This window comes from Zeus faber (genome assembly GCF_960531495.2).
Source record: "Zeus faber genome assembly, chromosome: 10".
NCBI classification, from domain to species: domain Eukaryota; kingdom Metazoa; phylum Chordata; class Actinopteri; order Zeiformes; family Zeidae; genus Zeus; species Zeus faber.
The window spans coordinates 3,405,018-3,429,588 of NC_137199.1; the positions used below are offsets into that span (position 1 = coordinate 3,405,018).

Genomic DNA, 24,571 nt, shown 5'->3' on the forward strand with positions numbered 1-24,571 from the left:
CCCCTCTGTTCCCCCTTCATCTTCTCTCCTCTCCCCCTCTTTCCCCCCTGTCCTTACCACTCCCCTCCTCCCCATCGCCTCATCTCTCCTTTAATTTCCTCTCCTCCTCTTTCAGCGTCATAGTATAATGCCGTGGGGGAAGGTGAGATAACATCTCAGCTGTCTGACTATATGTTGTTGCTCCATTCCACAACCAAGAGATGGTTTAATGATATGCAGTTAGAAGAAGTGCCTTTTTTCCCGTTCTTTTCTTTTCTTTTCTTTTCTTTTCCCTTTTTAACGATAACAAGTCCGTTTAATCCACTCTCAAACTTCTGCAGTACTTCTGCAGAATCAACAGTGCCTGAATTGTCTGGGGGCCTTGGTGTTTTCAGAATCAGAATCCGTTTTATTTGGCAGTTATATTTTACTTATACCAGGAATTTGTTCTGGTGAGGTTTGGTGCGTAGCTCTATAGACGATAAGCATTAAAAAAATCTTAACTGTCTGAAAATAAATGGAGAATAAAAATAATTAAAGAAGATACAAAAAAAAGTAGAAAATAAAACAAAAAAAAAGGCAAATATATACAAATAGCTAAAGAATACATAAAATATAACACAGAAAAAAGTCAGATACTGTATATAAAAATATACATAATGTGCAAAGTGCGATACTATGCACAGATCATTTATTGTTATTTTATTTATTGTATATATGGTATAAAAAAATTAAATTATTACTACCACCTACTAACTGACAAAAAAAGCTTCTTTAGCTCAGATTTCCAATTTAAAGCAGCATGAAAAAACATACTGTACTTCACCACGTCAGCGTGAGGTACTGCCTCTGTGTGTCAGCCCTGGTAATCTCTGACATATTACAGCACAAGATGCAGTAAAGGTTTATGGACGCTGCGTTCAAGGGAGTCCCACCAGAAACTCTTTGCTAATAGGAGATGCTTTATGGAAGCACTGCTTCATCTTAGTTGCCATTATCGTCGTTCTGCTGCACATTTGGGAGAGTTCCACTTTTTAAACACTTTTGGTTGCCTGCAATTTATAAAGAAAGCATAAATGTTTAAGGTGACTTTAGGTGTCTTAGTATGATTATGATTATATATATATATATATATATATATAAAAATAAATATATATATATATATATATATATATATATATATATATATATATATATATATATATATATATATATATATATATATATATATATATATACTTTCTTATATACTTTATAATACTTTCAGTCAGGCAGCCAATCAAATTAGGGTATGTGAAGCAAATGTGCCCAAATACCCAGAAAACAACCTCTTCAGCTGCATAACCATTTATAAATAAACTGTAGTGGTTCAGTTTTTTTGGAACAAACATTAAATAACGACAATAAACGAACACATTTATTTGTGGAATAATATAAAATTGTCGAAAACGGCAAAATATAGTACCTTTTACACACATTGGAAAACTACACTGTCTAAAGTCAGCTAGCTTGTTCCCTACCTTATACATCTCTCTGCGTGCATATTATGTCGAGACGCTTTTCATGCGCTTTATTATATTCTACCAGGTATTAGTCGGCCTGGCCCCCACCCACCTTGCTTGCTGCGGAGGGGTAAATGATGCACACCCAAAGTAGGAAAAGGTAAAACTTTGGAGGCATTGTGACCCAAGACAGCCACATACATATATATATATATATATATATATATATATATATATATATATATACACAGTGGCACCTTGATTTACGAGTGCACTAACATACGAGTTTTCCGAGCTGTCGTCCCATCGATTTTTTGTATTGATTTGCGAGCAAAAATGTGAGTTACGAGGAGCGAGCTTCAGGTGCCTCTGCTAGCTGGCGTGGTGAGCGAATGCGGCCAGCGTCCTGCGTCTCACTCCTTCACTTCACGTGGTTACCTTCTATCTCTTTTGTGTTTTGTGCTCGTGTTTTGTGCTTTTTGTGGTTATTTTGCCAAAACAAAATGTTCTAACCATGGGTCCTAAGGAAGTAAGTGCTGAAAAGAAGAAGTGGATGATGTCTATTGAAATAAAGCATGAAATCATAGAAAAACATGAGCGATGTGTGCGTGTGACGGAATTGGTGAATTTTTTTAAGTTAAGCGAAAGTGAAGTGAAACAAAATAAATCAGTTGTAGCTATAAGTTCAGCAATAAAGTGCAGCAACAAACGAAAGCGACCGAAAAAGCACTAAACAAAACAAATTCCTCCAACCTCCTCCGCCTGTCTCCTCCACCCTCCACCTCTGCCAGCATCTTCCATTAGTCCAAGTCGTCTGATCTCCAAGGTAAATACACTTTATAAAACCAGTTTATTTCTTTACATTCTCTTTTATTATGTTTTATCATGTTTTTGTACAGTATTTGTTATTTATAGATACATTTTTCTTATTGAAAAACACGTAACAAAAAAAACTTGGGGTGGTTCTTTGGGGGCTGGAACGGATTCGTGGCATTTCAATTAATTTCAATGGGGAAAACTGATTTGCTATACGAGCAGACTGAATTACGAGCTCTGTCACGGAACGAATTAAACTCCTAAGTCAAAGTACCATTGTATATATACTGTATATATATATATATCATTCCACCACCTACTGGTCGGGCTGGTTTCCCCTGTTTTGGTCCCACCTTGCACCAGGTCTCATTCACAGGGGGAGGGATGTCAGTCAAGATGGATGTTTAAGTTGGACTAGCATCCCATATGGCAATAAGTCCTGTGTGTGTGTGTGTGTGTGTGTGTGTGTGTGTGTGTGTGTGTGTGTGTGTGTGTGTGTGTGTGTGTGTGTGTGTGTGTGTGTGTGTGTGTGTGTGTGTGTGTGGGGATGCTGGCCGTGCCATGGAAGTTGACATCGTTCAGCTCCGCTTCACACAACCAACAACTCAAGCGAGCATGAGCTTGAAGCGAATAACGTACATTCACGTGTGCACCAACATGTGTATATTCTAGAGATCCACTAGTGATGAAAGGTTAGATGTCGGTGATTTTTTCAGTATACTTTCAGTCAACATGAAAACGGGCAAATACTTATATAATACAATTGTTTATTTCCTAATCCTTTGAATTGTCCCAAAATACAGCCCCAAAAGACACCTGCACATTCACCCCCTCGGTTGACTGTGTCTTGATGCCAGCCACATCGTCATTTTTAGCATTTACAAGGGAAATAAATTGCAAGGTTGAAATTGTTCTGCTGTACAAATGATGTTTAAATTGGGTTTCTGAACGAGCTCTTATAAATTACATACTGTCATGGTGCTGTCAGGTGAACCCAAGAGCAGGACACATGGAGACTCAGGCAGGAATACTCAAACAAAGGTATTTTTTACTAAGAACTAGAAATACTCACGGGACATACAGGTAGCAATCACCAACAGGGAATTTACAATCCTGACTGGGGAAGACAAAATAAATACACTGGGGTAATTACTAAACAAGACACAGCTAAGGGGACGACACAAGGATACATGTGGGGAACACAGTGAGTCCATCCACTGGACAAACAAAGGAACACAGGACCTGGAGGGAAACAGAGAGAGACAGGGAGATATAGAGAGGGTAAGAGGGTAACAACTTATAACAAAACAGGACAAAACCATGACAGCACACCCACCCCAAGGGACGGCTCCCAGATGTCCCTACAGGCTGGGGAAACAGAAATAGGGGTCAAACTGAGCAGAACTGGTGGAGGGGGTCTGGAGACGGGCTTCAGGGATCAAAACAAAAAACACCCCAGGCGGACGCCCTGGGAGCTGGAAACCCATACGAGCAAAAAGGGAAGGGCGGTGCGGGGTCCGGAGCGCGAGCGGGATCGCTCGGGAGGTTGATCCAACCTTGGGACAGAAGAGCGGTGCTGTTGGGACAGCTGACAAACAGGAACTGACTGGATGTGGCAAGGGCCACCAACGGCTCAGGACCAGAAACCGACTGAACCTCGGCAGGGGTGGTCGACGGCTCTGGAACGGGAACGGGCTGAGCTTCGGCCAGGGAGGCTGGAGTGACATGGTCGGGAGAGACGGGAGGTAGAAAAAGGTGGGCATAACTTCTCCCTGTTAAATGCTATCACCTGGGCAAATTGGGGACGCCCTTCCAGACAGTAGCTAGGAGGTTTTGGAAAGCCGTTTCTTCATCTTCAAACACATCCTGTATCACTCCAAAGTCATGCCAGGATAAAGACAAGCACGGCAGCGGAGACTCTGTGGCACTGGGCAACGGAAGAACTGGGGGAGCTGGGCAGCGGAGACTGGGGAGGGCCATGCAGTGGAGAGGGCCGACAGCCTCGGGGATCCTTGAGGCTAGAATGGAAACCACACATTCTCCTGGAGGACTTCTGGGAAACCCTGCGGAAAATGGCAAGACGACCCACAGAAAGGAGACTGCTAGAGATCTTTAGGGGCAGAAACAGGACGGGTAAGTAGCAGGCTAGCCGGCTTAGGATTGGGGGCTAGGCTAAGTATAGGACGGGAATCCATGCTTATAAAACCCGATTCAGATTGATGGACGTTTAGGCGGGGGGCGAGCAATCCAGGGTCCCCTCAGGAAATGTTTAGGCTGGGAAACATGCTGGTAGCTGGTAGGCCTAAAGCTAGTAAACTGGTGGCTAGCAGGCCCCACACTAGCAGATGAATCTCCTGGCTGCTCCTGAAAGCAAAGCAAAGCCAAGATATTGACGGGTCATCTTTATAGTATTGCGGGATCTCTGTATAAAAGCAATTTTCATAAGAATATGAAAACCTTAACAACAGATCTGAGAAATTCAACTGAATTTCAAGCTGTGCCATGACACAAGCTAGAATCAAACACAACGAGAAGCCCGAGAACGAGAAGTATTACTATTTCACTTTTAACCAGCAGTTAAAAGCCGGTTGAAATTAAGTACTAAGTAAATAATATGAAGTATGAAGTCAAAAAGAAAACAAGAGTATTGGTCACTTTGGAAGCCCCAATTCTTGCATCCGCTAATACAGGGGTCGAGAGTAAAAACCTTTTTAAGCCTGGACCTATAAAACATATTAATAATGCCTTATTAACCTATGTATATCTGTGTTTTATTTTAGATTTAGATTAATTTCCATTTGGTTCCCAGGAGCGCGATTAGTAATTAGTTACTCTTCTCACTGCGTTTCACACACACCTAACACACACACGCGCACACATGCACAAACACACTTCCCACCATTCGCAGATATATTTTCAGAGTGGGGAATCGTGCGGTTCATTTCCGTTTGGCAGACGCTCCTAATTGAATCTTTTGTCATATTAATTACACTCCGGGACACATGCAGACAAACAAACAAGGCTGTTAATGGCTTCATGAGTTATTAAACGTTGCAATTTTGCTTTACTCATTAAAAAAATTAACAGGTAGACAAATGTGGTGCCCTGGTAAGACCAGAACTGAACCTTTTTTACAAAATCATACAAGTTATTTACAAAACAGGAATACAACACAATTCCATTATGACAGTATATTGGTGAAAAATACCAAAAGTAAAAAATGTCCAGTTAAAATGGCTTGGTTGCCAAATGCACTGTTTTCCAGGGTCTCACACACACACACACATGCACACGCACACGCACACGCACACACACAGTGTACAGGACAACTTAGACATGAATTCATTTTAAAATGTAGCATCAGAGACTTAAGGTCTGTTGTTTAAAAATCGCAATGACCATGACATCACCCATCCAGGATGCTCAACACATCCATGTGCAATATCGCAAAATGTTGCCTGAGTATGTGTGTGTGTGTGTGTGTGTGTGTGTGTGTGTGTGTGTGTGTGTGTGTGCGTGTGTGTTTGAGGAAGAGTGCGTGTGTTGGTGCATGAAACTGTGTATAAGCATGTGTGTGTCTGTGTGTGTGTGTGTGTGTGTGTGTGTGTGTGTGTGTGTGTGTGTGTGTGCGTGTGTGTTTGAGGAAGAGTGCGTGTGTTGGTGCATGAAACTGTGTTCAAGCATGTGTGTGTGTGTGTGTGTGTGTGTGTGTGTGTGTGTGTGTGTGAGTGTGTGTGTGTGTGTGTGTGTGTGTGTGTGTGTGTGTATGTGTGTGTGTGTGTGTTTGTTAGGGGTCAGAGCATGGGCAGCAGTGGCAGCAGCAGGTAATCAAGGTGACTCGTCTGGAGTGGGGTTGCCAGGTTTGGTGGTGGCATGGTAGCCGTATCCCCCCTCCTGCCGCCACCCCTTCCCACATCAAAAGGCACATTGGCACAGATAGGCTGTCAGTCGATGGCATTGACACACACCTCCACCATGCACCAAAGTACCGATTCTCTCCAATTTCTCCCAAAGCTCACACCCAAAGTTTGATGATGAGGGCATACATGTGGACATACATGCCCACGCAGATCCACTCTTTGTGTACGCTCTTTGGGCAGTGCTGAGGTGAGCGAAGCTGGAAAGACCTTGACATGCATGCACTGGCCTGGCTCAGACACCACCCCCCCCCCCCCCCCCCCTCTCTGTTTGTCTATCTTGTCCTATCCCTCCCTGGCTTCTTGACCTTGACACTTCCTCTCCCCTGGTCTGGAGAGTTTTTGGAAGATATCTCTTTCGTCGGCCAGAGTTTCCACCGTTGGTTGCAACGCTCTCCCCGGCCAATTTCATAGTGTGAGTCTCGCTGGAAAAGAAAAAAATATATATATAGGGTATGTACTTTACAGGTTATTTCCTCCAAAATGTTGCTATGGCAGCGCAGTACAGCTCCGGTGAGGTTTTTCTTTGTCTTTTTTGCTGTAAAGGTCACCCAGGTATAGATAAGAAAACATTAATACTGTGCCACAACATTACCAAATGGGTTTCTTTTATCACAATAACCTTCTTTATCAAGAAAGCCGGCGACAGCCATGAGGGGAGCACTTTGTACACTCTGTCGCTCACCCAGTCGAGGCGGCGTCATCAGAAGAGTCAACGTGTGCTGGATTTATTTCATTGCAAAAGAGTGTGACACCTTTTCCTGGTGCTGCGCTGTTTATTGTTGTTGTTGTTTAATAACATTAAACAACAATAAAGATTAATAACAGCCGTATTGTTTCAAACAAACAAACTAGACGTTCATTATTGGAATGGCCAAAACATATCATGCATTGAGTTCAATTATTATTATCATTATTATTATTATTATTATTATTATTATTATAATTGTTGTTGTTGTTGTTGTTGTTGATGTTGTTGTTGTTGTTGTTGTTATTATTATTAGTAGTAGTAGTAGAAGTAGTAGTAGTGGTAGTAGTAGTAGTAGTATTATTAAAAATAATAATTTTATATATAGTATATATATATTTTTTACCACAAAACAAGTTTCCTGAAGGAGCTTTGACATATATGTGTTCTGCATTGATTCTGGAGAGATGCAGAGTATTCTCCCTTGAATGATTCATTCATGCTTTTATACTTACGTTTTCAACATCATCACCTGATAACCTGGCTGGCTGGAGTTATGGAGTCGAGACAGTACAGTAAGAACACGGATAAATCAAACAAATATGATTTTATAGAGCTGGACAATGTACACATAACATGCCAGTTAACACTCGTGCGTTGGTCACTTAATTACGTTAATACCACAATTGAGATAAATTAAGGTGATTTTCATTTGATTGATAAAAGCAGCAAGTGGTCCCATGATAAGAAAGAAAACACAGATCACATACAGAAATCAAGTTTTAAAATGCATTGAAAATCACGGAACCCTGAATTCAAATCCAGTCAAATCACGGGCTGCCTCGATATTTCCACCCCCTATATCTTACTCATGACCTGTGCTGAAACCAGGTGTAAAATTTCAAAGTAAAATGTGAAGAAGTTTAAGGTCCATTTAAGATCGAAGATCTTGATAAATTCCCAAGCAGTAAAGTGGTGACCAATGAGATAATTCTCAGTGGGTTTTATCAAAAGTTCCACCATACATTTCTCCAGTTACTGTATATCACTGTGGCAGTTCTGCCACATGCCACCACATGCCACCCATGTGGTGTTTCTAGGGCCCTCCGGCACAGAAACACAGAAGACGAATGGCTGTAGACACCAGTTTATTGTAGAGAGGAGGCTAGGTGGAATTAGCCAGGAGCAAATAGGACATGTCATGACAGGGCTCCTATCCTGAGTGTGTGTGGGGATGGCGTATTTACCTGTTGCTCGTTAGACCAATCAACAAGCAACAGGTATGCAAAAAATGGGGATGGTAGCTCAGGAGGTAGAGCTGGTGGTCTAGTGATCCAAAGGTTGCTGGTTGGATCCCAGGCTCCTCCTGCTAGCATGCTGTAGTGTCCTTGAGCAAGACACTTAACCCCTAATTGCTCCTGATGGCTGCGTCCGTCGGTGTTTGAACAATTGTAAGTCGCTTTGGATAAAAGCGTCTGCTAAATGACTAAATGTAAATGTAAATGTATGCAGCCACTCTGATCCAATCGCCCATATCCAGGTCAGGTGTGGCTGCACAACCCAGACCATCTCCACACCACAGCGCCCAATAAATACAATTTTACAGGTACTCCTCACTTAACGACCTACCTGTTTAATGACTGTTCGGAGTTACGACCAGCTCTCCGACCAGCCGGTATTGTACACTGCGTACAATACCGTGGCGTATTGTACGCAGCGCGGCGTCTCAGCGTCAAGCATCTCATCGCGCATCACCCTTTCTCAGTCTTAGTCTCGCTCCCACAGTCGGTCAGTATTCACTACACTAGTGTTTGCAATCTCCAAGACTGAAATAACGGAAAGGGGGCGGGTCCTCGCTAATCCACCAATTAGATTAAGGACCTGGTCCTAGGAACGGAATGGTCGTTAAGTGAGGAGTACCTGTATTATTATAATTATTGTAATATATTAAATATATATGACATGTCCTGTCATGCCAGGGCTCCTATCCAGAGTGTGTGTGGGGATGGGGGCTTTAACCTGTTGCTCGTTAGAACAACCAAGGAGCAACAGGTATGCAGCCACCCTGACCCAATCACCTACATCCAGGCCATGTGTGGCTGCTCAACCAGACCATCCCCACACCACAATTACATTTCATTGTTTTTTTACAGAGTAACGACTCCATGTATCAAAATGATTGACCGATCCTCTTCATCGTGTGGATGACATTACAATTGTACTCACTTGTCCTGCCTTTGTCAGTTCCTGCTGCAGCATTCCAGATATTTTCCTTTCCAACCGATCCAAATGTACGTCAGCAATACCACTCTGATCATCTCAAAAGGCCTGGTTCACACGGGGCGACTTTTGAGCAAGCAAATCCATTGTTTTAAATGTAGGCACGCTGGGAAAGTGTGTTCTGACGCCACTTTTTTCAGGCGCAAGGAAAGGCTCGCTGGGATTAAATGTAATTTCAACTTCCTAGAAAGCCGTAAGCGCACTGCATGTCGCTCGACATGAAATAACCCATCAGCCACAGCTTCCATCACAACATCCAGTCCGCCCAATTTGCAGTACCCTTTGTCAATATGGATGAGAGGCTTGGATCCTGGAGCTGTACAACCTGTCCAGCTGACATGATTTAGATTCCGATAGACGGAACAATGGCTGGAGGGATATACTGTAAGCTCTGAACTCGAGACGTCTGTCAAACAACAATCTAGTAATGTTAGATCTAGGCTTAAATATCTCAATACAGCCTTTTAAAACAATGTAGTGGTCACTTTTGCTTACATGCAGACGCAAGGCGGATAATTTCAATATTAATACACATATATTGTTCTGTCCTGTTTCTGTGTGTGTGTGTGTGTGTGTGTGTGTGTGTGTGTGTGTGTGTGTGTGTGTGTGTGTGTGTGTGTGTGTGCGCATGCGCACACGTTGTAGTGGTCACGATAAGGCTAGAGCTAAGTTGCTAATGGCCCGGATCAACAATCAACAGTAACTTATTGTAGCCATTTGTACTTATGATTGCTGGGTTTTATACTGTATTATGATGTGTGAGTGTGCACTTACTGTTGTACATTTGAAGAGGTTTAACAGGAAAAAGTTTGTGCAAAGCCGTGGTGGGTTTTGTTTGCTTGGCAAACGCAGCTCCGCCCTCCAGGTGTGACCTTCTGAGTGCTTTGATGAAATGATTCAGCAGCCCGCCGAGTATTTTAGGGCGCTTCACGTGAACTGGCCCTAATTGTTAAGAAGCCTAAAGTTGTTTGACAGGTCCTAGACATGCAGATCTGGATGCCAGTAACGTAAATGAACACCTGTAAACACAGCTCGTATCGTATGTAGTTGTGTACGTGCGTGAGTACACACATATTCGCCGAGGCGTTCTCCAGCCATCGGTTAATCCGTTGTTGTGACTGGCCTTCACGGGGTCCTTCGCAAACACACCCGCACACGCACAAGCCGTAAACCCTGCTCTGCCATTTGCTGACAGATTAAGACCTGCTCCCTGGCATATTGTGGAGGGCTGACAGCTACTGGCTGCTTGAGCTGGCGTTGAGCAGTTTCACCGTCGACGAGATTTTTAAATATTAAATTTAAAAAAAAGCAATACAGCAGGCAGGTGAGGGGAGAGACGGAAGTACAACGTGATTATGGAGACGGAGCGAGAGAGACTGAGAGAGAGAGAGAGAGAGAGAGAGAGAGAGAGAGAGGGAATGCGGAAGCGAGACGAGTCGGAGAGATGGAGGACATATTTGGGAAGGGAAAGTGAAAGCCAAAGGGTCGTCAGTCCTGTCACGGCGGGGTGTGACAGCGGAAGGAGTTCATTAAACCGGCGGCTGGCGTGTTCCAACGCTCGCTCTGTTACTCTCTGTCTGGATTTCTGCCTGTCTTTCTCTCTCTCTCTGTCAGTCTGTCTATCTGTCTGTCCTTCCATCTTTCTCTCTCTCTCTCTCTCTCTCTCTCTCTCTCTCTCTCTCCTCTCCTCACAAGGAAAAAGACTCGGGACTTTTTGTGAAGGGGTGTTGCTAAACAACTTAACGACTAACCCCCAGTTCCCACCAAGAGCGTCACGTCGGCTTCACGTCACGTCCCATTTTTTACGCCTCGGCTCTATTTTTCCGGGCTGCAAGCGGAGACTAGAGCGTAAATTCGCATAGAGGTCCATTCAAAAGATGTATTTCGTGAAAATATTTAATTACCAAGCCTGGTTTACATCGAAAACATCTATAATGTTTGTTGTTTTGTTTATAAGGTCTCCATGCTGCTTGGAGTCACTACGCGTGGGCTCTTGTCAAACTGACTTGTCAAGCAATTGATTTGTGTAGTAGAGAAATCTGCCGATTTATTTATAAGGTGTTATCAAGCCATTAATTGTTGAAATAACAGTAAAATAACAGTTATATCCATTTCATGTTTTTCAACATTTAATAATTCAACCACAAATTACCAAAATAATAACTCGGAAATACTCGGAAATGGTCCCCATCTTTAATAGCCTTTCTCTCTCTCTCTCTCTCTCTCTCTCTCTCGCTCTTGCTCCCCCCTCCCGCGTCCCTCCCTCTCTCTCTGTGGGGGGCTGTCATCGAACAGGTGTGCTGCTACTTCCCTTTATTAATGAATAGGGGAGCGCTAGGGGGATCCTGTGCATCCATGCGTGCACATGTGCTTGCGTGCTTGTGTGTGTGTGTGTGTGTGTGTGTATGTTCCCATCGACACTGACAAATGGCAGGCAAGAAACAGGGTATATACACAGAAGTCATTTTTTTATGTATATATATATTTTGTAATTCATATTTTAGGACTGTATATTTTTCCCACCAAGGCCCACACATTGACTGATTGGTTGCTGTGTTTCTCTCTCTTCCCTCTCTTCTCTGTTTTGACCTTTCATCTCCAGACTAAAAAGTTTTCCCTGTGTTGCGTCTCTCTCTCTCTCTCTCTCTCTCTCTCTCTCTCTCTCTCTCTCTCTCTTTTCCCCTTTGTCTTTGAGTGTCACCCGTGTGTTCCTTAATTGACTGTACTTTGATGCCGTTTACATCACCACGTCGCAACTCCCCTGCCACGTAACCTCCCTCTCTTCTGACGCTCTCTTTCCTGCCGTCTGTCTTCCCCTCTTTTATCTCTGTCTGCTGTGCGCTCTGCCTCCCTCCTGCCCCTCCTCCGGCGCCACCCTCTTTGTCTTTGTGGTATTTCTTCATCACTCATTGTTTCTGTCTCGATCTGTCCATCCTTAAAGCCATCCATCACATCTCCCTTCCATCTATCCATGCATTCTTCCTTCCTTCCATCCTGCCGCGCTTCTCTCCTTCTATCCTTGCTTCTTTCCAGCCTTTCTCCCTTCTATCCATCCATCATTTTTCCTTTCCTCTATCCATCCACCTTCCTTTCCTCCTTCTTTCCTTCTATCCAACCATCTATTCTTCCTTCCTTCGATCCATCCATCTCCCCTTCCCTCCTCCCTTCTTCTTTCCATCCTTCCTTCCTTCTATTAATCCATCCATTCTGCCTTCCATCCATTTATCCATCCTGCGTTCCTTCCTTCCTTCCATCCATCCATCATCCATCCATCCATCATCCATCCATCCATTCTCATGGAAAACAGGTGATGACTTGCATTTGTATGCTTTATATTTTATCATAGCTCATTATTATAAAAAGTAACTTTCAACAAAATTTGAAATTCTCAAATTTTTGAATCCATCTAGTAATAATCAGCCCATTCAGCCCATTCAATCATTACAATTCAAACAATTTTCAGATGGAGGGGAGAAGGGGCATGGCCACTTGAGCCAATCAAAGTAACTCCTCGTCGAATACCCGAACTGAGCGCCTATCTAATGTATTGACTTTGTCATTGGATGCAAAAGGGTTTTCAGCTCTTAATCAAATTGCTCTTATCTTTGTGTAGTGGGTTGTTAAATCAACAACCCCCCCCCAAAAAAATTCCCAAAATGGCTGAATTTAGACCCAGGAGATCGCTGAGTAAGCACCATGAAAAGCAAGGACCCCTCCTCACCAGGCAGGACCCGCCCGGTGGCAAGTGCGGCAGCCATTTGTTCAACCATCAATCTCTCTGCTCCTCCCTTTCTCCATCATTAAGTCCTCCCTCAACTTGTCTCGACCCTTTCCCTCCCTTCTTCAATCTCTCTCTCTTTGAATCCATCTGCTGCTCATTACTTTTCATTAGTCAGTCCCTCGAAACAAAACGGTTCTCTCTTTTCTCCCCACGCGCTGCTCCGACATTTCCATTGTTTCTTTCCGTCATTCTTTAGCTCCTTCTGTCTCGTTCTCTCCATCTGCTCTGACCCGAGTGGCGAAAAAATAATCTCTTGTGAAATGTTCAGACGTGAGCGTGGGTGCATGTATGGAAAGCCCTTTTAACATTTAATCCAGAGGAAGAACTAGTCACTTTTTAAAACTTACTCATATTTATATTTGAATTACTAGTTGCTATTACAACAGTTATCAGTAACAATTTTAGTTGTACTTGTCAAAATGTATTTGGTACTAGTACTTATTTATTAGATACTAGTAACTATTCCAATTGTTACTAGTTCCTATTTCAATTTTACTAGTCATTATTAATTGAGTACTAGTACTTATTAATTCATGCCTTTAACTGTTGTTAGTACTAACATTTTAAATTACACTATCAACAAGCTATTTTAACGAGCAATTTGTTATGATGGGTAAAAAATATATTGTTACTGGTAAAACAAAACAATACGATACAAAACAATAGAAAGTGGGCAATATACCATTACCTTATTATACAAACAATAAAATATTAAACAATTTAAAAATGAACAAAAAGCAATAAAAAAATCCCCCAAATAAACTAAACTAAACAAAAGATTAAAGACATGAACTAGAAAGTATTCAAAAGATATATATACCCTGGATGCACGCTCTGAACCACAGGGAACACAACTTATTTCAAATGGTGAAATAGTTGAACCCTACCCTAGATTAAAAAAGATGTATAAGAGATCCATTGTGGAATCACACACGCTTTATTTCTATTATATCGATCTATTTGATGGACAACCAGAGTTACAGCTCAACTCAAACACTGCAGTCACAGCCATGCGAAGCGATGCTCATAAAAATCAAATCACGTTTCTGTAAAATAATTGCATGTTTTTTTGTTGTTTTTTTATTATCATTTTTTGTTTAAATGTCACTGGCTTGTTGACAATAAGGCTTATTTGGTGCAAATATATTTGTGCGTGTTTGACTGTTTTGTCAGAGTCTGTATTCATCACTACGTATCTGATAAGTGTGTGTGTGTGTGTGTGTGTGTGTGTGTGTGTGTGTGTGTGTGTGTTTGTGCGTGTGTGTGCGTGTGTGCGCGCGCGTGTGTGTGTCCTTGCGTGCGCGCCTGTGTGTGTACGTTGACGAAATAGGGAGAGAATGAGAGTAGATAAATTTCATTCTGTTTGGTAATGTTAGACAGAGGGCAAATAGTGGTCAACTCAATTTATTCAGCATTGTTGTGTGCTTTTGGTGTGTGTCAGTTATGTTTGTGGTTGTATGTGTGTGTGTGTGTGTGTGTGTGTGTGTGCATGCGTGCCTGTGTTCAAAATTGAACATCAGCAAATATACCCAGCTCCCTTTCTCTCTTTATCTCTCATCCATTATTTTCTCTAATGCTCATTCCTCATGTACTTGTTCTGTTGTTCATTTCAGTCTCCTCTACCTTCCTTATTTCCCCCTGACGTCCATCTTTTTGGGGGGGTAGAAAATGTCTTATATCAGACCTATCAATTGGAGGACCACACGTAGGTAAAATGTGGCCCCCACATTAATGCAGACAGGCCCTTTGATTAAAAGTTTTTTTTTTAAACTCTGGTGCGTGTGCGTGCGTGCGTGCGTGCGTGCGTGTGTGTGTGTGTGTGTGTGTATGTTTGTGTTAGTGTGTGTTAGTGTGTGTGTGTGTTATTGCCTTCCAAGCTACATTACTGATTATGTTCTGTTGTAACTCCATAGCGGTGAATGAATGCCATAACCCACATTGCATTACCATATTCATACACTCCACAAAATAGATTGAATTGGTCCCAATGTGTGCGTGTGTGTGTGTGTGAGTGTGTGTGTGTGAGTGTGTGTGTGTGTGTGTGTGTCTGTGTGTCTGTGTGTCTGTGTGTATGCCTGAAAGAGAGGCCAAGAGATTTCTTTAGTTGTCACAAGAGTGCAACTCATTTAAAGGAATCATTTTGAAAATTGAAGCCGAGTTTGCTCTCTCTCTCTCTCTCTCTCTCGAAAGGGACCTCCTACACTCTCTCTCTGGCTGGATACACACACACACACACACACACACACACACACACACACACACACACACACACACACACACACACACACACATTCTCCATATGTGTTCGGGGTTGATCGGAGCATCGTCAAATGAGCTGTGTTCAAAATTGAACATCAGCACAAGCCAGTGAACAGGGGCAAATACACTCAGCTACATTCTGTTTCTCTCATTTCCTCTCTCTCTCTCTCTCTCTCTCTCCCCCTCTCCATCACTTTCTCTTCTCTCTCTCTCACACTATTGCTCATCCATTTTTTCATCACCTCTCATTCCTTATGTACTTGCTCTGTTGTTCATTTCAAAGTCTCCCTCTACCTCCTTCTCTCTTCTCTCTCTTCCTTATTTCGCCCTGTCTTCCCAGGTCTCAACACTAACGTTTAAAAGTCATAAGCATCAGCTTTTGGTTGCCGAAACTGAAAAAAATGGTTGCCATTTTTAGTCACCTTATATTGAGAGTAATTAAAATACTATGCAGATATACTTCAGCTTTATGATGAAAATATGACATAAAATAATGTTTTTGAAAGCTTTATTACATTAACCAAACAAAATTCTTCGTAGTTTGTTTTTTTCTGATACTTTACAGAATTTGAATCTTCAGAAGGGAAGAAACAAGTCAAGACAGACAAGAGCTGTGATAACACTAACTCCTCTGGTCACACTTGGCCTGATCACACTTGTGTCTTGTTGGAGAATTCTCACTGTGTGGTCAGTGAGGCAAACCTTTTTCGCTACAGGAAACAAACTGAGAGTAGTAAAAATATTTATTCTGAAGAATAAAGAGAAAGATGCTTCAAATCAATGATGCTGTTCATTCCAACCTAGTTTCTGCCAAAGAGGATTTTATACCGATGAGAGCTTGTGTGCCATTGGCATAATACTATGTCCCCCAGTCATATCCCCTGGTGTTTCTCTCATACAATGAATTATCAGTCAAACTCCGGTCATAGATACAGTCTGTGCTATAAAACAAACAACAATTCTCTGTCAAGCCCCCTTGGGTTATCCTTGGGGTTATCGCCACACAAGGTTGAGTCAAGAAGGAATGTGGTCTGGTCTTGACAACACAGTATTACCTTTTAAAAAAGCACTCTTCAACGTCTCTTCAATGCAAGCTCTGAGTGAGTCCCTAAAAGACCAAAGACAATGGGTTTTAAAAACTACGTAACATAGTGAAAGGCTATTGTCTTCTATAAGACATCGGAAACATCATTCAAAGCATTGATCATCTGCATTTCTCTCACAGTCTCTGTCTCTGTCGCTCTTACACCCACATGTATATGCTCACCACCCAGACAATAAGAATCTCAACAGTCCTGTTGGTCCCCTCATTGTTAACAATGTTAAATTCTAATTTGCATCTTTACATTTAAAAGCTCAGTGCTCACTGCATACTGCTTTGTGATAGGCGCTGATTCCTTGTAAAAAGTATACTGTGTGTGTGTGTGTGTGTGTGTGTGTGTGTGTGTGTCATGGTCAGGTCATTCTTTTATTGGGATGGCAGCAGCTCAGGCTGGTTTTACTGGGATGGGGGGATCGGATTGTTTGAGGCAGTAGACACAGACCCAACGGCATTCCCTCCGAGTGACAGCCCAGTGCTTAACATGGACACCCTGCTATAAAAGAAGTGAGAAATATATTTTTTCTGTAATATATATTTTTTTCTCCTAAACTTCCCAATGTTGTGTAGTTGGAAATTTCGTTCCCTCCTGTTTTCTGTCTGATGGGATGGCAAATGCAGAGAATGGTGGGAATGTATTCTTAACTGTGAACTTAAAGTTAGGTTTAAAGGATAGGTTCTCTATCTTTCATGTCAGGCCTTATTAAAATGTTACAAGTGAGAACCTGACCGCTCAACTGCAGCTTCTCAGTCGGTCAGGCAATGTGCGCAATGGGAATTGCACACGTTGTCTGTGCAATGTGCTATGTCAAATCTAGGAAAACGGGAAGCTCACAATATTTCTAGATATAGAGATAGGTAGATAGATAGATAGATAGATAGATAGATAGATAGATAGATAGATGGATAGATACATAGATGGATAGATAGATGGATGGAAATAATGGGAATTATTTACTCATCACCGAAGGGAAATGTGCCAGCAGCTCACTTGAACGCAATACAATAAAAATATGAAAAAAGAAAACGGGAACATTTGAAAAATTGACAAAAAACCTAGCAGTTAACTCTACACAATAAAAATATACATTTGCCAATATATACAAAACCTAATGATTTATGACAGATACGACCTTAGAAAACAGCAAAACAATAAAATAAAATAAAAGAAATTAGACCTGAAAATAAAAAAGTCTAAAAATGAAATATACAGTCCTATCCAATTACATAAACAAACAAAATGTTGGCAACAGACCTATACACCAAACAAAAAATTGGTAGTAGATACACCGCTGCATGTTCTAGTGACTTTTAATAGCAAACTGTCGGTGTCCAGAGAGTCAATAACCAGACAAAAGAGACATTACTAATGATTTCAATAAATCACTGTAAATGCATATTGTAATTTGGGTTTGATTGTTTCTCTTCAACCAATTTAAAACCATATGAGGGTAAAAATTACAATAACTGTAATACACCACACGTTCTATCAATACTTTGAATTTGTCCTGAAATAAAGACAACTTGATATAAAATTGTGTCTGATGTATTGAATTTTAAAATTAGACCCTCCCCCAAAGACTTACATAGAGACTTATATAGTGACACAACTAATTAGTGACTTGCAGCAGCCAGTCTTTAAAAACATGTATTTCACGTATTGCACGCGTCTTTGGTTGTGTGTGTGTGTGTATGTAGAATATATATACTGTCAATAATGTGGTTTTTCCACATTTGCTTTGCCAGGCTCTGTAGCCTGGCCATTTATTTTCGAGCTATTTTATTTTTTGAACACTTAAGGAGCCGTCTGCCTTTGCAAACACTTCACCAATGCAATTAATACATGCACGTGCATGCACACACACACACACGCACACACACACACACACACAAGCGCACACACACACGCACACGCACACACACACGCACAGAAACAGAAATTCTACACTGACATTTTTTTGTCAGTGTGTGTGTGTGTGTGTGTGTGTGTGTGTGTGTGTATGTGTGTGTTTATGATCTGTGTTAAGCAATGTCTAAAGGAGAAAGGCATTAGCCCGCCAGACCGGAGTAATGCGATTTACTATTAATGTGATCGGTGTGTGTGTGTGTGTGTGTGTGTGTGTGTGTGTGTGTGTGTGTGTGTGTGTGTGTGTGTGTGTGTGTGTGTGTGTGTGTGTGTGTGTGTGTGTGTGTGTCTGTATGCATGTATGTGTATGTGTACATGCATGCATGTTTAAGCAGGGCTGTGTGCGTTTATGACTTACTTATTGAATACACTGTTTTCACACCTTCAATTTGCATTGCCTCATTAATCCACAGCCAGTATCTACTGTGCCTTTAATGTTACTTAAAGTACCCGAAAAGTGAAAAGAAATTAGTCTTCTGAGTTTGTCACACCACGGAAAAATGTGTTATTAACCACCCAGCCAAATTTGAATGATTAAAAAAATCGCCAAGTATATCAAATTATGCCTAAAAAAATCTGGTCTACAAAATGGTGAGAAACTCCACAATTCAGTACTACATCGTTCAGTCTCTCCATGTGCTCTCAGAAATTACCTTCTAACATGTGTTATGTGTTCAGAAACAGATCACTAAATTCACTTTATAGGGACCTAAAAAAACACACACACACACACACACACACACACGCACGCACGCAACACACACACACACACTCGCTCGCTGTACAAACACACTAAAACACACTTTAGCGCCAAACACATACAATCCAAATTCAGACCCATTAACAAACAAGAAAAACACCCACACTTAGTTATTCATAGACACATGTGGACACATACAAATCAATTACTGTTTATAACCTATATAACCTTTCAACTATGTGTGCTAAATCTCTCCAGAGACTGCGCGACTTAATGTACATCTTGCCATCTATAAATTCAAATTATCCGCTCTGAATTAATTGAAATAGTGGGCTGTGAATCTCTGTCTATGAACCATCGCCACATACAAATTTACATTAGAGGGGGGAGAGTACTTTTACTCACTTGTGTGTCATGGTCACGGCTGTGGTGGGTACTCCTGGTTTCCAGTTATAGAAACGAAACAATATATGCAATATGCTTTTGCATCAGAACTCTTTATCCAGTTGTGTTAATTGTGTCTGTACAAATGCAAAAGATTGTATGTCCATTTCTTTAGCAAATTTGGACTTTGACGATTGTGTTTTTAAGGCTGAGGCTATGTAGACTGTCCTCCACCAATCCACCGAGCCTGATTCCCTTTGTGGTGTCTAAATGTACTTGCAAAATAAATTCGATTGAGTCATTAGTACTACGTCAGTATTTTAAGGAGCAATAGACAATATCATTATGAAGTTAATGTTGAATGCACAGTGTAATGGCTATAGAATAATGACACCATCAGCGTTTAGATTGGCTTAGAGGGAATACTCCTCGATATTCTGTTTTCCAAAAAGGTTTTTCTAAGCGGCCCATCCAGCAAAGGATAAACGCCCTTTATTATAAACAGTGACATGTCAGACTACTTGGGCATTAGGTCAGCCAAAAATGGGCCAGTAATATTTGAAAACTGTTGTTTAACTTCTGCTGCTTGACTTCAAGGAGTAAGGATCATCATGGAATTAACATTAGACACAGAAGAGCAATCTATTTATACTGGCCCACAGACTATAGGTTAAGACAACTACATAATTAGCCACTGTTTATGTGGAGATAATCTCTATAGTGGGTGTTTTTAAGGGAACATTCATGCATATGGGAACTTATTTTATTTTAGCCTTCTTTGCTGCTGAATGCACATGCAGGGTAGCATAAATGCAGGCGCTTATATATGAAGTCCTAAAGTTCGAAAAACTGTCCCTCCTACGTTACAAACGACATTCGTTCCCTGTCAGCAACAAAGAGCACTAACGTGCAATGAGCTCTCAGTCTGGGTAGGCTGAAAAAAGCTGCAGGCACTAATACACAGAGTCCAGTTTAGACGTGTTAGGTACGTATTACAGTTTTTGGATTTTCCATAAAACACAGTGTTTTGTACTGACATCAATTAAAATTTTATAATTTATTATTTTTTTTTTTTTTGGCAAAATAGGGCGATGGTCATTTTGGATATGTGAGGCAATTGTTTTATTGAAAAGTTTACCAAAACATTTGGACAAAACAACAGTATTTATCACAGTATCACAGTATTTATAGAGATCCAAGACAGGTATCTTTGTCGTATAAAACAAAAAGGGAATCTTCAGAAATTCAAAGTAACAGTTTATAACATGAATAAAGTTGTCAAATAAAACAATATTTATAAAGATCGCCAGATATGTTATCGTTTTAGTGCAAAAACAAGGCCATCTTCAGGAAGTACATTTTCATGAAAACATTTGTGAGACATTTGTAATTTTTTTATTACAAAAACAAGGCCATCTACAGAAAGGTAAATAACATTTATACACCTTCATTTTCTGTTTTTACGACTTTACCACTTTTGTAATATAAGACACCATCCTCCAAAGGAAACGCTGCACAATTTACGGTTTTCCAAATTTCCTTTAAACGCAGAATCGGCTCCATTGTCTATGCTGGTTGTCTGTGAATGTGTGCAGTCGACAGGGTGCAAGTCGCTGGCTGCCAATAACTTTTGAGAGAAGAAGCTTGGACTTACTGTATAGAGCTTTGTGTGTGCTTTGTGTGATGATGCACCCCGCTCCTGAAACTGATAATAATAATAAAAATAGATAAATAAACAAAAAATATATACAGTATATATATATATATATATATATATATATATATATATAAAATTGATTTATTTTATTTAGTTATGCAGCATCATTGTCCAACCGCTCGTTCATCATTTATTCATCCAGTTATACATCTATACAATCCATGCCTATACAGAGACTTTATCCACAGTGGAAGTCAAAATGCTGGTGTTGGCACCAATAATAAACTCAATAATTCAAACTTGAGCATTTTATTATGACCTCGGACATGCATCGGATTGGTTCTATAAGGCAACGGGTTTACCCTGGAGAGAAAAACTGGTCCAGGTATTAATACATTTTAAAGGTTGGTTAAAATTGGATCTCAGGACAAATGTACCCGGTCTAAACAGGTTCTGGGACCAGGTAGTCTGGTGCTGGCGCACCAGCCAGTCCCTCTTGGTATTCCACTTGAAGGAAAACATTTTGCCCCTTTGTTTGGTGAAGATTTACAAGCCCAGGTGTCTTCAATCACTTCGAAGCACTAGAACTTTCATTCAAATAAGAGCCTCTCAAAGTTTAGAAGAGGATAAAGGCTGCCATCTCGTAAGCGAGCGCTATGAGTTTCGAGTTGACGTGATGACGTCAAGTGACATCGACACACGTGTTCAATCCACAAAGCATATACGTAAGAAACGATACCTACTCTCCATTCATAATGTACATTTACCCAGAAAGACAGTGTAGCCCAGTGCCTTTCCACGTAGATGTGGAACGGACTGCACACGTGCCTTGCGACACAACCACCAGTCAAACTGTCGCGCCGAGCACTCAGCGAATGGTGCCATCAGAGGGGATTCAAAAGTGAGTATACCCAATACAGACTGAACAAGAAGTAGGTATACGCCGTATACCTGCGTATACCCTGCACCATCCCACTGTCGCATTGGGACTGCCATTGCATTGGGACTGCCATTGTGCAACCAAAATAAATGAAATGAAACTAAAATTGTGACATTTTAAATCAACCTCTTTGGTGAACATGCTTTGTCCTTCTCTTTTATTTCCAACCTGGTGTTGATCATTTACATGGAACACTCTGAGCCATCGTACAGTGATCCTGTTGACTTTTCGACAAAGGCGCAAAAGTTGTCTGTTGCCCCTCTAAGGGAGAACTTCCACACTATGCATATAGTATGTACAACATGTTCCTTATACCATAACTTTTTATGGTGAGTTTGGGAGTTTACCTACAGACTCCAAGCTTGAATCCTTCTTACACTACACTCAAACTGTGTTTTATGTGACTCCCGCCGAGTTTCCTCCTAGTTGTTCCACAGTATTCGGCCAGGCTTACTTTATACCCCCACTGGATCCTGGACAGAGCATTGCACATTAACCTTAGGTCTTCCCAATTTATCTTCTTTTAGTGTGGGGCAGGTGAGGTGGGCGTGTGAGGTTGGCATGTGACATGTCCGACCTCCCACCCTCGCACAGTGCTCTGGCTGCTGACTTTGTTCATTCAAACGAGACAAAAATGGGCGTAGATAAATACGTCTGAGCCTGAGGTTGTATTTCATTTAATTTCTCCCTCTTTTCTTAAAGAGGATGACGGGTCCTGGGTGTCTGAGTGCGCTCTGTGTGCATGTGCCTGTGAGAGGTGGCAGTGGGGTCATAGGGTGGTGGCGGTGGGGGGGGGCTTCGGGGTGACTGTCCCAGAGACCGTGAACTTCGTGGCCTCCAACCCCCTCCACCCCCTACCGCCCCCATCCTGAGGGTGGCAGTTCAAAAACTGAACACGCCGCGACCATTTCAGTCACATGCCGACAGCCAAAGAGGGGTCAGAGAGGGAGTGAGAGAGAGAGACTAGTGGGGGGGGGGTGTAGTTTTCGTTCTCTGCTCTCCATTCTCTGCTTGGCCCGCACTTGTCCTCCGTCCGTGGCTTGTGTTCTGTTCTTTTTCCAGACGACCTCATCGCACCCTATTCAACGCCTTACATCCTGCTCTATGCTTCTCTCTCTCTCTTCTTTCTCTCTTTCTTTGTCTTTCTCACTCTAAAATATTGTTCCCCTGTTCTTCTTCTTTGTTTTCCTCTTCTCCTTCTTTCCCTCTAGCGCTCATGACTCATGTAGTCTATATAAAATATGGAAGATCTTTCTGGAAAGGATCTTGCCTTTCGTCCCGCTCACTCCGTCTTACTTAACTGTCTCGCTGCTCCTCCACTCTCTCTCTCTCTGTCTCTCTCGCTCTCTCTCTCTCTCTCTCTCTCGCTCTCTCGCCCTCACCTTCTCTCTCTTTGTCTCTGGTTACGCAATTCTGCTTCCAAGAATCACAGATGTTCACAACGCTCAAATCCCAAAGCAAAAGCAGTTTTTAATGACACAAATGCTCTGCATTTATTTTCTATCGATTGAAGTCGATCTTTCCCTTCCTCCATTACAGTGGACGGCTGCATCGATTGGTCGGTTGATCTGAAGCGCTACCGCGTGCTGGCTGGGGAGCCTGTGCGGGTCAAGTGTGCCTTGTTCTACAGCTACATCCGCACCAACTACACCATGGCTACCAACGCCAAGCTGCGCCTCATCTGGTACAAGAACAAGGGTGACTCTGAGGTAGATGCCTTTTTTAGTTTTTTTGGGTTTTTTTCAGATAGAAGCTTTTTTAGAAGTTTTTTCAGATAGCTGAAATACATTTGTTTTTCTCTTAGCATTGCATTACTTTTAAAAGGGTGATATCAGGCGTCCCTGCAAGCAGTGGATGAGTAACAAACCTTGAACCCAGGACTGTACCTCTGTTGGATAATTTGGGCTACCATGGACCTTTGTAAAAACAAGTTGTTTGACCCATGTCTTGGCAGGTTCTTCCATACCAATGAACCCAAAATCAAAATGTATTGTTATGTGACCCAATCTTTGAGGCTATCTGGCTTTCAAAAATGTTTTCTTTTCTTTGTGGTCATGATAGCGACCATTTTGACGTGATGCAAACTTTTATGCATATCTGGTTGATGTGATTTATTTTTACAGGAGCCCATAATCTTCTCGGGGCACAGGCTGAGCAAGGAAGATGACTCCATCTGGTTCAGATCTGCCGAACTGGAAGACAATGGATTCTACACCTGTGTCCTGAGGTAACCTGCATCTGTGTGTGAGCGTGGATGTGCGTGTGCGTGTGTGCTTGTGTGTGTGTCTGTGTGTGTGTGTGTGAGTGTGTGTGTGCATGCACGCACAATCAAATTACATAAGCTGTTTGTGCGCCTCATGAAATTGAATGGACCCAACAACAAATAAAGAAGATTGTTGTGGCCGTGTGCACGTCCTCAAGCAGTTTACAATCTCCCAAACAGTGCTTATCTCCTTTAAAAAAAACGTGTATGAGCAATATCTGGCTCCTGTGAATCATTTAATTGTTTTGATTGTGTACATGGAATTCAAATTAATCTAAAAGTAATATACTGGACGTATATATGGATTTCTCCCCGGGGAATGCTATCTTATATTTAGCAAGCCTTACTTGTTGTTGTGTGTACAATTAATCACAAAGTTTTTATTCAGTGAATTCAGTGT

The 24,571-nt window shown here is 41.7% G+C and overlaps 1 protein-coding gene across 1 annotated transcript in view; it reads left to right on the forward strand.

Annotated features, from left to right (window-relative positions):
- The window catches only part of il1rapl2 (interleukin 1 receptor accessory protein-like 2), a gene marked incomplete at both ends in the record, with an annotated part of 388,422 nt that overhangs the window by 178,261 nt on the left and 185,590 nt on the right, over positions 1-24,571 (forward strand). The window contains 2 exons of the mRNA XM_080008007.1: positions 23,448-23,617; positions 24,032-24,135. Of these exons, the coding sequence (XP_079864133.1) occupies positions 23,448-23,617; positions 24,032-24,135 (274 nt within the window). The remainder of the gene's footprint in view (positions 1-23,447; positions 23,618-24,031; positions 24,136-24,571) is intronic.